This window comes from Loxodonta africana, chromosome 6 (genome assembly GCF_030014295.1).
Source record: "Loxodonta africana isolate mLoxAfr1 chromosome 6, mLoxAfr1.hap2, whole genome shotgun sequence".
Lineage (NCBI taxonomy): Eukaryota > Metazoa > Chordata > Mammalia > Proboscidea > Elephantidae > Loxodonta > Loxodonta africana.
In genome coordinates, this window is record NC_087347.1 from 108,563,501 (window position 1) to 108,575,510 (window position 12,010).

At 35.7% G+C, this 12,010-nt stretch overlaps 1 protein-coding gene across 1 annotated transcript in view; it reads left to right on the forward strand.

The window, feature by feature from the left end:
- LRP1B (LDL receptor related protein 1B) overlaps positions 1-12,010 on the forward strand; it is a 1,749,164-nt gene that overhangs the window by 1,571,765 nt on the left and 165,389 nt on the right. The window contains exon 66 of the mRNA XM_064287257.1: positions 11,519-11,635. Within this exon, the coding sequence (XP_064143327.1) occupies positions 11,519-11,635 (117 nt within the window). The remainder of the gene's footprint in view (positions 1-11,518; positions 11,636-12,010) is intronic.

The following is a 12,010-nucleotide window of genomic DNA, read 5'->3' on the forward strand; positions in this document are numbered from 1 at the left end:
ATTGGTAATTTGTTTTACTTTATAAGCCCATTCCTTCTGTACCTGATAGAATAATGTAAAAGTTAAAAAAAAAAAAAATACAAATTCAAAAGCAAAATAGAAGTAGCTGAATCCCACTGGGATAGGCTGCAGCTGGCATTGTTATTCTCGACTGTTGGTGTCTCCACATATTCTTTCCACTTCCTCTAGAAGGACAGGTTGTGCGTGTAAGGAATATTACCCTGACTGGTGGCAAGTAACATGAGATTAATTTTCAGATCCACCAAACACTTTACAATGAAAGGCAACCTGCGGCTTTCCAGATAATCAATATCGATAGAGGCTTCTGTAATAGCGTATGTCGTGTAGAGAATATACTCATACAAATGTGTCTGTACCATATCCCACAGAAGAACCTTGGGTGTGAAAATCACTTATAAATAGAGACCAATTCTTAGGCTTCTTGTAGAATTGGGCTGCATTCCCCAGGAAATTATAAATCAATGAATTAGCCTGGGAATTGCATAAATCAGTATATATATATATGTATATATATATATAACATTACTAAATATATAATATATAATAGGTTTAGAAGGAGTTCAGGATTTTTTAAGGAATAAATGAATATAGTGTGGTGTTTTCATTAGTCAGAACTCTTGTCTACAAATGACAAGAATCCACCGCCAACTAGGCTAAGAGGCAAAAAAAATTTTCTACTTCATTTCCAAGGAGTGGATAGAGTTGACTTAGTAGACTCATTAGAGCCCTGTTTTTTCCTTCATTTCTAAGATAATTCTTAGGATCCCCTGTGGCACAGTGGTTAAGTGCTTAGCTGCTAACAGAAAGGTAGGTGGTTCAAACCCACCAGCTATTCTGTGGGAGAAAATATGGCAGTCTGCTTCCGTAGAGATTACAGCCTTGGAAAAACAGGCAGTCATACCCTGTCCTATAGGGTCGCTATGAGTCAGAATGGACTCCATGGCACGCAGCAATAACAAGAAGCTAATTCTTAGTCTGCTGGCAATTTTTGAGATAGGTGCATTATATATTATTTTAAAGACGACCCATAGCAACTTGTGGTTGTAGTACTTGCAATATTGAAAGGAGAGGAATTTTTCTCTTTCACTATCCATAGATATCACCTTTAATTACTTTAATTGGCACTTTTAGGATATTTGACAGAGACTCCTAATTTCATATAACCTGTTGCCTTCGAACCGATTCCAACTCATAGCAAACCTATAGGACAGAGTAGAACTGCCCCATAGGGTTTCCAAAGAGCAGCTGGTGAATTCGAACTGCCGACATTTCAGTTAGCAACCGTAGCTCACCATAGCTGTTAACTACTGTGCCACCAAGCTCATATATATACATATATATATCTCCATTTTTTTTTTACTCCCTTCTCAAAAACAGAGCCCCAAATCTTAGACTGATGCATTTGCATTGTTCTGCAGAATAACTTGTCACTTTTCCCAGCTTCTCTTGTAGCTAGGTGTCATCACTTGTCTAGGCTCTGACCGTTCAGGTGTAATCAGAAGTGTTCTGTTAGACTTCTGGGAAGCTTGTTTATAAGAAGTTCTCTCAACTCAGAACGACTTCTTCCTTTGCTCTTTTGCCCTTTTTCCTTATAGTCTGCAATGTGATGACTCAAGCTCTAGCAGTCATTTGGGTCCTGAGGTGACTATGAAACAATGAATTAGGATGGTGGTCCTGAATGAGAGATAATCTGGGTTCCTGAGGACAGTGCCTAGCCACCATATGATCCCTGCAGTGCCCTTCTCCATGACTCTTCAATGTAAAAGGAGAATAGTAATGTATTATATTTGAGCTATAAAATTTAAAACAATAAAAAAGTCACATGGTTAACCTGTAAATCCAAACTCGTTGCCATTGAGTCGATTCCACCTCATAGCGACCCTGTATGGCACCTATAGGATAGAGCAGAATTGCCCGGAAGGGTTTCCAAGAGTGGCTGGTAGATTGCAACTGCTGACCTTTTGATTAGCAGCCGAGCTCTTAACCACTGCGCCACAGGGCTCCATCACATTATTACTCTGCTGCCTTAGTTATCTAGTGCTGCTATAACAGAAACACCACAAGTGGATGGCTTTAATAAACATAAATTTATTCTCTCATAGTCTAGGAAGATAGAAGTCTGAATTCAGGGCTTCAGCTCTAGAGAAAGGTTTTCTCTCTGTCAACTCTGTGGGAAGGTCCCTGTCATAAATCTTCCATGGGTCTAGGAGTTTCTCAGCACAGGGACCAAAGGATGTACTCTTTGTTTTGATCTATGCTGCAGAACTAAAAAATGTATTATATATCAAAGGCCTACATATAATGTTAAACATTACTGGAAATATTTTACTGGCATATGTTTCCTTAGGATATTCCAAGATAAAAAGGGGATAAAGGAAGCCTGAAAATATAATTTAATTCACAGATTACAATAGAACCCCTAGTACCTCTGAAGAAGGTGCCATTTTAGACAACCCTATAGTTTGTATTCTACATTCTGATTCACAGATATTATAGTTGGGCTCTAGACTACATTAATGATATATTTCCAATTTCAGAGTGCCATCTTAAACTTTCAAACGTACAGTCTTTAGGAAGAACAAGTGTAACTGAGCCTTTGTGTTAGAGAGACATCAGACAATAGAGGATGGGAAAAATGCATTGATCTCTTATGAAATCCAATACTGTCATTATACTTAAATTATTACCCCTGCCTGGTTTAAAGGATCGTATCGTGGTTACTCTGTACTTGAAGATGAAATAGAAGATAAATGATTGCATATGAGCAAACAGAGCACATATAAACAGTCAGGACCATTCATCGACATTTGAGCATCAATCTAATCTCTTGAAAATGAATAGGAAAAAAAAAATTAAAGTACAAAGTAAAATTATTACTGGTGAATAGTAAGAAATTTTAAACGTTTTAATAGCCAGTAAGCATTAGAAAAATATTTACTGTGATTTCATTATTTTAGGTTAAAGAAAAAAAAAAAAAACTATTTCCTCTGATTGAAATATTTGAAGCATTTATTGGTGGTGGTTGCACGTGACTGATGTCAGGTTTTTGTATCAGTGTAATGCTGGCTTTGTAAACAAGCTGGCAAGTGTTCTCCTTCCTCTACATTCTGAAAGGAACATTAGGGTTGGTATTTTTCCTTATAAGTTTGGTGTAACCTACTGGTTACACGAAAGTCTTCTGGACCTCAGTTTTCTTTGTGTATTGTTTTGATTATGAATTTAATTTCTTTAATAGATATAGGAACGTGTAGGCTTTCTATTTTTTCAATTGTCAGTGTGGTAATTTGTGTAGTGATTTTTGTGATAATTTGTGTAGTAATATTAATTTTCAATTTTCTAAATGATTTACAGACTTTATTGTGGCTCCCTTAACCTTTGCTTTTCCTTTACTTGGTTTGAATCAAGGCAAATAAAAATATTGAGAAGTATTACCCGCTTTGAAAGTTCAAGATTTTATCGTAGTTATCTAAAATAAAAAACTAAGCTGTTTCATTTCTTATTGTATATATAGTTTAAGGACATAAAAATAGGAGGGCACTGTTTTAACACATTAAATTATTGAATCTTCAGGGAAAAATCTGTCAATCAAATTAAGGAGTCAATAAAATTTTCATGACTTGTAATCTTTCATACAAGATAATTGTTTTTTGTGTCACCATGAATCTTTTTGGCTCATTAATGGTGAAGAAGGCTAGTTTATATCTTTTAGCTAAAATTAGAAAGCAAGAAATTGAGAGGAAATGTTTGCAAGGTATATAGCAAAAATAGATTAATAATCTACATATATTAAATATCTGAAAATTAAGAAGAAAATATAAACAGTCCAAGAGAAAAGTAAAAAATGAGCAGAAAGGCAATAAATTAACTGAAGAGGACATTCTGTAAATACATGAACAATCTCTACCTGTTTGCTGATCAAAACTTCCAGTCAAAACATCTGAATGATGCCAGTTTTTAATGTTAAGTTTTAAAGATTATAAAATATCACGGTCTCCTATGGTGTCAAAGAGGGTGTGAAAAATTAATATCCTCCTATGTTTTTTCTTAAAATTATACATTCATAAAACTCTTTTGAAGGAACATTTGTCAATATATACAGAAATTCTTAAGATAGTTTGATCTTTTTATTTCATTTGCAAGAATTTATACTAAAACCTACTCTGAAATGAGGCCAAGGATTTAGATACAAAATCTCTTATGCAACATTTTTAAAAATATTGAAATGCTAGGAATAGTCTAAATAATTAACTATTAGGGTTTTGTGAAAAACATCATTATATAAAATCATAGATTATTATATAGCTTAAAAACAATGTTTTAAAAGAATACTTAATGACAAGTAAACTTTTGATAAGATTGTTTTTTTAAATTAGATTACAAAATACCATGCATAGCATAATTTTAGTTTTATGCATACATACATGTATTTTTAATATATGTGACATATGTATGTATCTGTAAGTATGAAAGACTCAAAAAATGAGAACCAAAATGTGATTCCTGATAGTGAATTATGGATTTGTTTACTGAACATCTTTTTTTAGTTTATGATCTTACAAGAGATTTAACATGAAAAACATTACTTTTATTTTTAGTAATAATGTAAACATGAAAAGCAGTGTTCAATCAACTTAAAATGACCATTGCTTTTCGTCTCCTATCGTTTCTGTCAATGCTGTTTCTTTCTTTTCTTTTTTTTTTTTGTAATCTTCTAAAAGTAATATGTACTTACAAGGCAAGAGAAAATGTACACAAAAGTGAAGAGAAAAAAAAAAATCAACCTGTCCAAAAGATTATAGACAGAAACTTAAAACTCTTTCCCACCTTTGTCACCCAGTCCACTTCCCCAGCTCTTTCTCCCAGAAACATCATTGTCATCAGATTATTTTCTCTCTTTCCAGGCATAGCCCCTGTATACACAAACATCTTTAGTATTGCAGTATAAACTATCCACAGTTTTGGACTTCAAAGGTCCTCCACTTCACCTCTCCGGTAGAGCTACATTTGTGCCAATATCTACAATTCACCTGAAAACATATTAAACACAGAAATCAAGTTTTTAAATACTACATTTAGTTTCTCCAAATTTACAATAAAAAACAATGAATTATCTCAATGCAATTTAGCAATGTGGATTAATAGAAAATGCTACATATTGTGAATATTTTATATTAGTTACTCTAGAGTACTACAACATGTAATTATGTATATCTGGTTCCACGATCATTTTTTGGGCCAGTGGCTATCAACCTTGGATGTTCATTGGAATTACCATACTAACGTTGTTGCTGCTGTTAGGTGCCATCTAGTCAGCTCTGAATCATAGCAATCCAATCTACCACAGAACAAAACAGTGCCCAGTCCGCCCTATCCTTACAATCATTGTGATGCTTGCGCACATTGTTGCAGCCACTGTGTCAATCCATCTCGTTGAGGGTCTTCCTCTTTTCTGCTGATCCTGTACTTTAACAAGCATGATGTCCTTCTTCAGGGATTGATCCCTCCTGACAACATGCCCAAAGCATGTAAGATGCAGTCTTATCATTGTTGATTTTGATGAGCATTCTGGCTGTACTTCTTCCAAGGCAGATTTGCTCATTCTTCTGACAGTCCATGGAATATTCAATATTCTTCGCCAACACCACAATTCAAAGGCATCAATTCTTCTTCAGCCTTCCTAATTCACTGTCCAACTTTCACATGCATTTGAGACAATTGAAAACTCCATGCCTTGAGTCAGGTGCATGTTATTTTTCAAGGTGACATCTTTACTTTTCAACACTTTAAAGAGGTCTTTTGCAGCAGATTTGCCCAATGCAATATGTCTTTTGATTTCTTGACTGCTGCTTCCACAGGTGTTGATTGTGGATCCAAGTAAAACGAAATCCTGGACAACTTCAGTCTTTTCTCCTTTTATCATGACGTTGCTTCTGGGTCCAGTTGTGAGGATTTCTGTTTTCTTTATGTTGAGGCGTAATCCATACTGACAGTTGTGGTCTTTGATCTTCATTAGTAAGTGCTTCAAGTCCTCTTCACTTTCAGCAAGCAAGGTTGTGTCATCTGCATAATGCAGGTTATTAATGAGCCTTCCTTCAATCCTGATGCCCCATCCTTCTTCATATAGTCCAGCTTCTCAGATTATTTGTTCAGCTTACAGATTGAGTAGGCATGGTAAAAGCATACAACCCTGACACACACCTTTCCAGACTTTAAACCACTTAGTATCCCCTTGCTCTGTCTAAACAACTGCCTCTTGACCAATGTACAGGTTCCTCAAGAGCAAAGTTAAGTGTTTTGGAATTCTCATTCTTCGTAATGTTATCCAATATTTTTATGATCCACACAGTCGAATGCCTTTGCGTAGTCAATAAAACACAGGTAAACATCTTTCTGGTATTCTCTGCTTTCAGCCAGGATCCTTCCGACATCAGCAATGATATCCCTGGTTCCATGTCTTCTGAATCCTGCCTGAATTTCTGGCAGTTCCCTGGCGATATACTGCTACAGGCACTTTTTAATGACCTTCAGCAAAATTTTGCTTGCATGTGATATTAATGATATTGTTCAATAATTTCTTCATTCATTTGGATATTGTTTCTTGGGAATAGGCATAAATATGGATTTCTTCCAGTTGGATGGCCAGGTAGCTGTCTTCCAAATTTCTTGGCATAAATGAGTGAACACTTCCAGCACCGCATCTGTTTGTTCAAACATCTCAATTGATACTTCGTCAATTCCTGGAGACTTGTTTTTCGCCAGTGCCTTCAGTGAAACTTGGACTACTTCCTTCAGTAGCACCGGTTCCTGATCATATGCTACCTCTTGAAATGTTTGAACATTGACCAGTTCTTTTTGGTATAATGACTCTGTGTATTCCTCCTATCTTCTTTTTTTGCTTCCTGTGACATTTAATATTTTCCCCCACAGAATCCTTCACTATTGCAAATTGAGGCTTGAATTTTTTCTTCAGTTCTTTCAGCTTGAGAAACGCCTAGCGTGTTCTTTCATTTTGGTTTTCTATCTCCAGCTCTTTGCACATGTCATCGTAACACTTTAGTTTTTCTTCTCGAGCCATCCTCTGAAATCTTCTGTTCAGTTCTTTTACTTCATTTCTTCCTTTTGCTTTAGCTGCTTGATGTTTGTCAACAAGTTTCAGAGTCTCCTCTGACATCCATCTTGGTCTTTTCCTTCTTTCCTGTCTTTTCAATGACCTCTTGCTTTCTTCGTATATGATGTCATTCCACAATTTGTCTGGTCTTTGGTCGTTAATGTTCAGCGTGTCAAATCTATTCTTGAGATGATCTCTAAATTCAGGTGGGATATTATCAAGGTAGTATTTTGGCTCTCATGGACTTGCTCTGATTTTCTCCAGTTTCAACTTGAACTTGCCTATGAGCAATTTATGGTCTGGTCCACAGTCAGCCCCTGGCATTGTTCTGACTGATGATATTGAGCTTTTCCAGCAACTTTTTCCACAGATGTAGTTGATTTGATTCCTGAGTGTTCCATCTGGTGAGGTCCATGTGTATAGTTGCCGTTTATGTTGGTGAAAAAAGGTATTTGCAATGAAGAAGATGTTCATCTTGCAAAATTCTATCATTTGATCTCTGGAATTGTATCTATCACCAAGGCCATATTTTCCAGCTATGGATCCTTCTTTGTTTCCAACTTTCTCATTCCAATCACTAGTAATTATCAATGCATCTTGATTGCAAGTTGCAAAAGCTGATAAAGATCTTCAATTTCTTTATCTTTGTCCTTAGTGATTTGAATAATAGCCGTTTTAACTGGTCTTCCTTGTAGGCATATGGATATTATCCTATCACTGACAGCATTGTACTTCAGGATAGATCTTGAAGTGTTCTTTTTGATGATGAATGCAATGCCATTCCTCTTCAAGTTTTCATTCCCAGCATAGTAGACCATATGATTGCCCAATTCAATATAGCCAGTACCATTCCATTTCAGCTCACTAATGCCTAGGATATTGATGTTCATGTGTTCCATTTCATTTTTGACAATTTCCAATTTTTCTAGATTCATACTTCGTACACTCCAGGTTCTGACTATTAATGGATGTTTGCAGCTGTTTCTTCTCATTTTGAGTTGTGCCACATCAGGAAATGAAGGTCCTGAAAATGACTCCATCCACGTCGCTAAGGTTGACTCTACCTTGAGGAAGCAGTTCTTCCTCAGTCATTTTCTGAGTGCCTTCCAACCTGGGGGACTCATCTTCCAGCACTATATCAGACAATGTTCTGCTGCTATTCATAAGGTTTTCACTGGCTAATTCTTTTCTTTTCAGAAGTAGACTGTCGGATCCTTCTTCCTAGTCTGTGTTAGTCTGGGAGCTCAGCTGAAACTTGTCCTTCATGGGTGACCCTACTGGTATCTGAATACTGGTGGCATAGCTTCCAGCATCACAGCAACACACAAGCCCCCACAGTACAACAAACTGACAGACCCATGGGGGATACTAATGTTAATAAATACCTATGCCTGGGACCCACTCTCAGAGAGTCTAATTTTGTTGATGTGGGATATGGTCTAGGCAAAGAGATTATTAAAACTTACCTAGGTGATTTTAATGTGTAGTCGAGATTGGCTGTTTTAGATCTTGCTCATACAGTTTCTCCTGGTTTATGTACATAACTAGTTACTATCAAGGTGATTCTGACTCAGCGACCCTACAGGACAGAGTAGAACTGCCCCATAGAGTTTCCAAGGAGTGCCTGGTAGATTTGAACTGCCAATCTTTTGGTTAGGAGCCATAGCTCTTAATCACTCCACCGGGGTTTCCATAAAAAAAAAAAAAAAAAAAATTCCATATATATATACATGTATATATGTATTACATATACATTATATATACACCCTCCAGGGAGATTTTAAATGCAGAACAAGGTTGTATAGTTTGTATATGCAATTTTTACAAGTAATGTCAATGATCTAAACAACTGAGAAACATAAAATCTGAATAACCTTACATAAGGCAATTAACCTTTCTGTGTTGTTTCTGCATGCCCCAAATGGTAATCTTAGCAATGAACTCTAACTTGGTCTTGTTAAAAAATAGCTACAGATCTCTTTCAAATTTAGAAGAAAGATGCAAATGTTTAAACATGGAAGAAAATTATAAAAAGGATTTAGAAAAAAAAAAGAGCTTTAAAATGATAAAGTCGTTACACCTATTAAATTGATAGTACCAATTTTGCCGTGATGAGTGAGACATCATTGGTGCCAGTGTTATAATACTAAGTCACATGGTCTATTGTTGTGACCCAGCATGATCTTTCTTACATTTTGTATTCTAAAATTTTAAAATGTTATTTTAATATAATTCAAGCAGCACATGGCAAGAAGTAAATAAGACCAGTGTTTATACATATAGCAATAGTCACAGAGTTTGTGTTAATTGCCAAAATGAAAAAAAAACATCCAAATAGTTCAGCACCAAACTCTGCATTTTTAGTGTTCATTATTTATTCAGTCATCCTAACATATTTTTTGATTATCTGAGGTGTGCAGAATTCTACATTAGAACTGCTGAAGATTTTAAGCCAATTTTTATAAAGCAAACAAAAAGTGTATATTACAAAATATAAAACACAACACCCCATACAGTGAGACAGGTTAGGTCCTGTGCAATCATTAACAGGCAGGCAGCCAGGCAGGTAGGAAAGAAGGAAGAAAGGGAAATTGATGCAAAACTTTTTTTCTCCCTTAGTGTTTCAAGGAGCTCTGGTGGCCCAGTGGTTAAAGTGCTTGGTTGCTAACCAAAAAGTTGGCACTGTGAACCTTTCAAGCAGTTCTGTGGGAAAAAGTTGTGGCAGTCAGCTTCTATAAAGATTTATAACCTTGGAAACCCTATGGGGCAGTTCTACTCTGTCTCACCGAGTCACTATGAGTTGGAATCAACCAAAGGACAGTGGCTTTGGTTTTTGGCTTAGTATTTTCAAAATCATATTCGATGCCCATAATGAGAAACTCTGTAGCAAAATGCTTCAGGAGTTGAATCTGGATTTGAATCTTCGCTTTGTCACTTAATACCTCTGTCAGATTGCAGAAATTACTTAAACTCTTTGAGACTTACCGTCCTCCATTGTTTAAATGCTTGGCACAATACTTAGGGATGTTATGAGGATTGTGTGTGATCATGTCTATGAAATTCTTAGCCAAGAGCTGGGCTAGATCCTCAATATATGTTCATTATTTAATTTATATAATTACACCAAAATCACTTTTACTTTCACAATCTTATTTGAATTTCAATTCTGTAAGATACATTTGAAGCACAACATAACAACTACCATCCAATAGCTTATCTTCTTTTTTTAGTTAATTTGTTTTATTAGTCTGAGACTTTAAGCACTCCCCTGTTCATCTCTAACATGGCTGAGAATAAGGAATTAATCTAAGTTTAGGAAAGGGAAATGTGTCCTAAATTATACACTAAGGTTTATAGTTTATTATTTTTATGTTATTTAACTCATACCATTTTGGTGCATTAGACCCTTCCTTTCTCAAAATATCGTTCAGAGATCAAGGACATCATTATTGCCAGAGAGCTTATTAGAAAGGTAGAATCTCAGGCCCCTTTCCATTTTAACAAAATTCCCAAGTCATTTATATGTATGCGTATTAAAGTCGGAGAAGCACTGCTTTAGTCTGTCAACAGATACTACTTTTTTGAAAATAGAGGATTTAAATTTTAAGGAAATTCTTATTGCATGTGTTCTGATTCTATCTCATCTGCTCATAAGTTAGATTTCTTGTAAAAAGCACAAAATCAGGTGTAAAAGATGTATATATGCATATATATATTTACTGTCTTTTAATGGCAGTGAAAATATCAGCAAGTTACTAAAAACTTCTATGAGTCTCTGCTTTATCAACTGTAAAGAGAGGAGCTAGTTAGTACCTTTCCTGGATGCTCCATGGGAGTATTTAGAATATCGAATGAGAATGCACTTTATTCATTTTCAAGCTCTGTATACACGTGAAGCACTATGGTAATCCATGAGTCTCTGAGCAGACAATATCCAGGATTTAAAAAATATAACCGACCATAGGTATATTAAAAATAAGAGCTTATTAGGGAAGAACACAGGGTGGCAACCTCACAGTTGGATTACTAACTACTTCTTTTTGATGCTTCATAGCGGAAATGGAGGGGTGGATTAGAGAGGGTGTGTCCTAAATGGAAGGAAAATCTGGATCTTTCATTTGACAATTTGTGTTGACTTTGCTTTGGTGGTCCAATCAATTGCTTTGTAATTAGCTGGCAATTAAAACGTGACTGATGAGAGATAAAATAAGACAGAAAGCTGAGTTTTCTTCAGCACTTGCTTTCATTTTTTTTCCTAGAATTCTATTCAGTCAGTAACAGAATCTAAGGAAATGTCATATGCCAAGGAATTAGGCATGGCAGTCAGGCTCTCGTAAGGAATGTATTTATGGAAGCCAATAGTGCAAACTCTGGTTCTTTCCATTACAGATAAAAAGACTTGTGGACCTCATGAGTTCCAGTGCAAAAACAACAACTGTATCCCAGATCATTGGCGATGCGATAGTCAAAATGACTGCAGTGATAATTCAGATGAAGAAAATTGTAGTAAGTAACTGTTGACAGCTCATTCAATAAGCAGCATGGTATATTTTCAGTTTGGTGGAGGTATAAATTTCAACCTATCTCTCTTGCCGTTCAAAATTTTGTACAGATATGCACATTTGGACAAAGATATTCAGACTAAATTGACCTGAATCTCACATGGTAGCATTATTGAAATGCTCATACTGGGAGTTATTTTATTATAGTTATCAGGAATGGTATGAGAGCATCATGACGTTTCATGCACCTGATGAGTATGCCATGAAGGAAGCCCTTGATTCAAGTTCCTACAATACGCTGAATGATGTAGAGACAGTACAAAACATATCATTCTTTATGAATGATATTCAGTTCATTTCTGTCTCAAATCCTTTTATG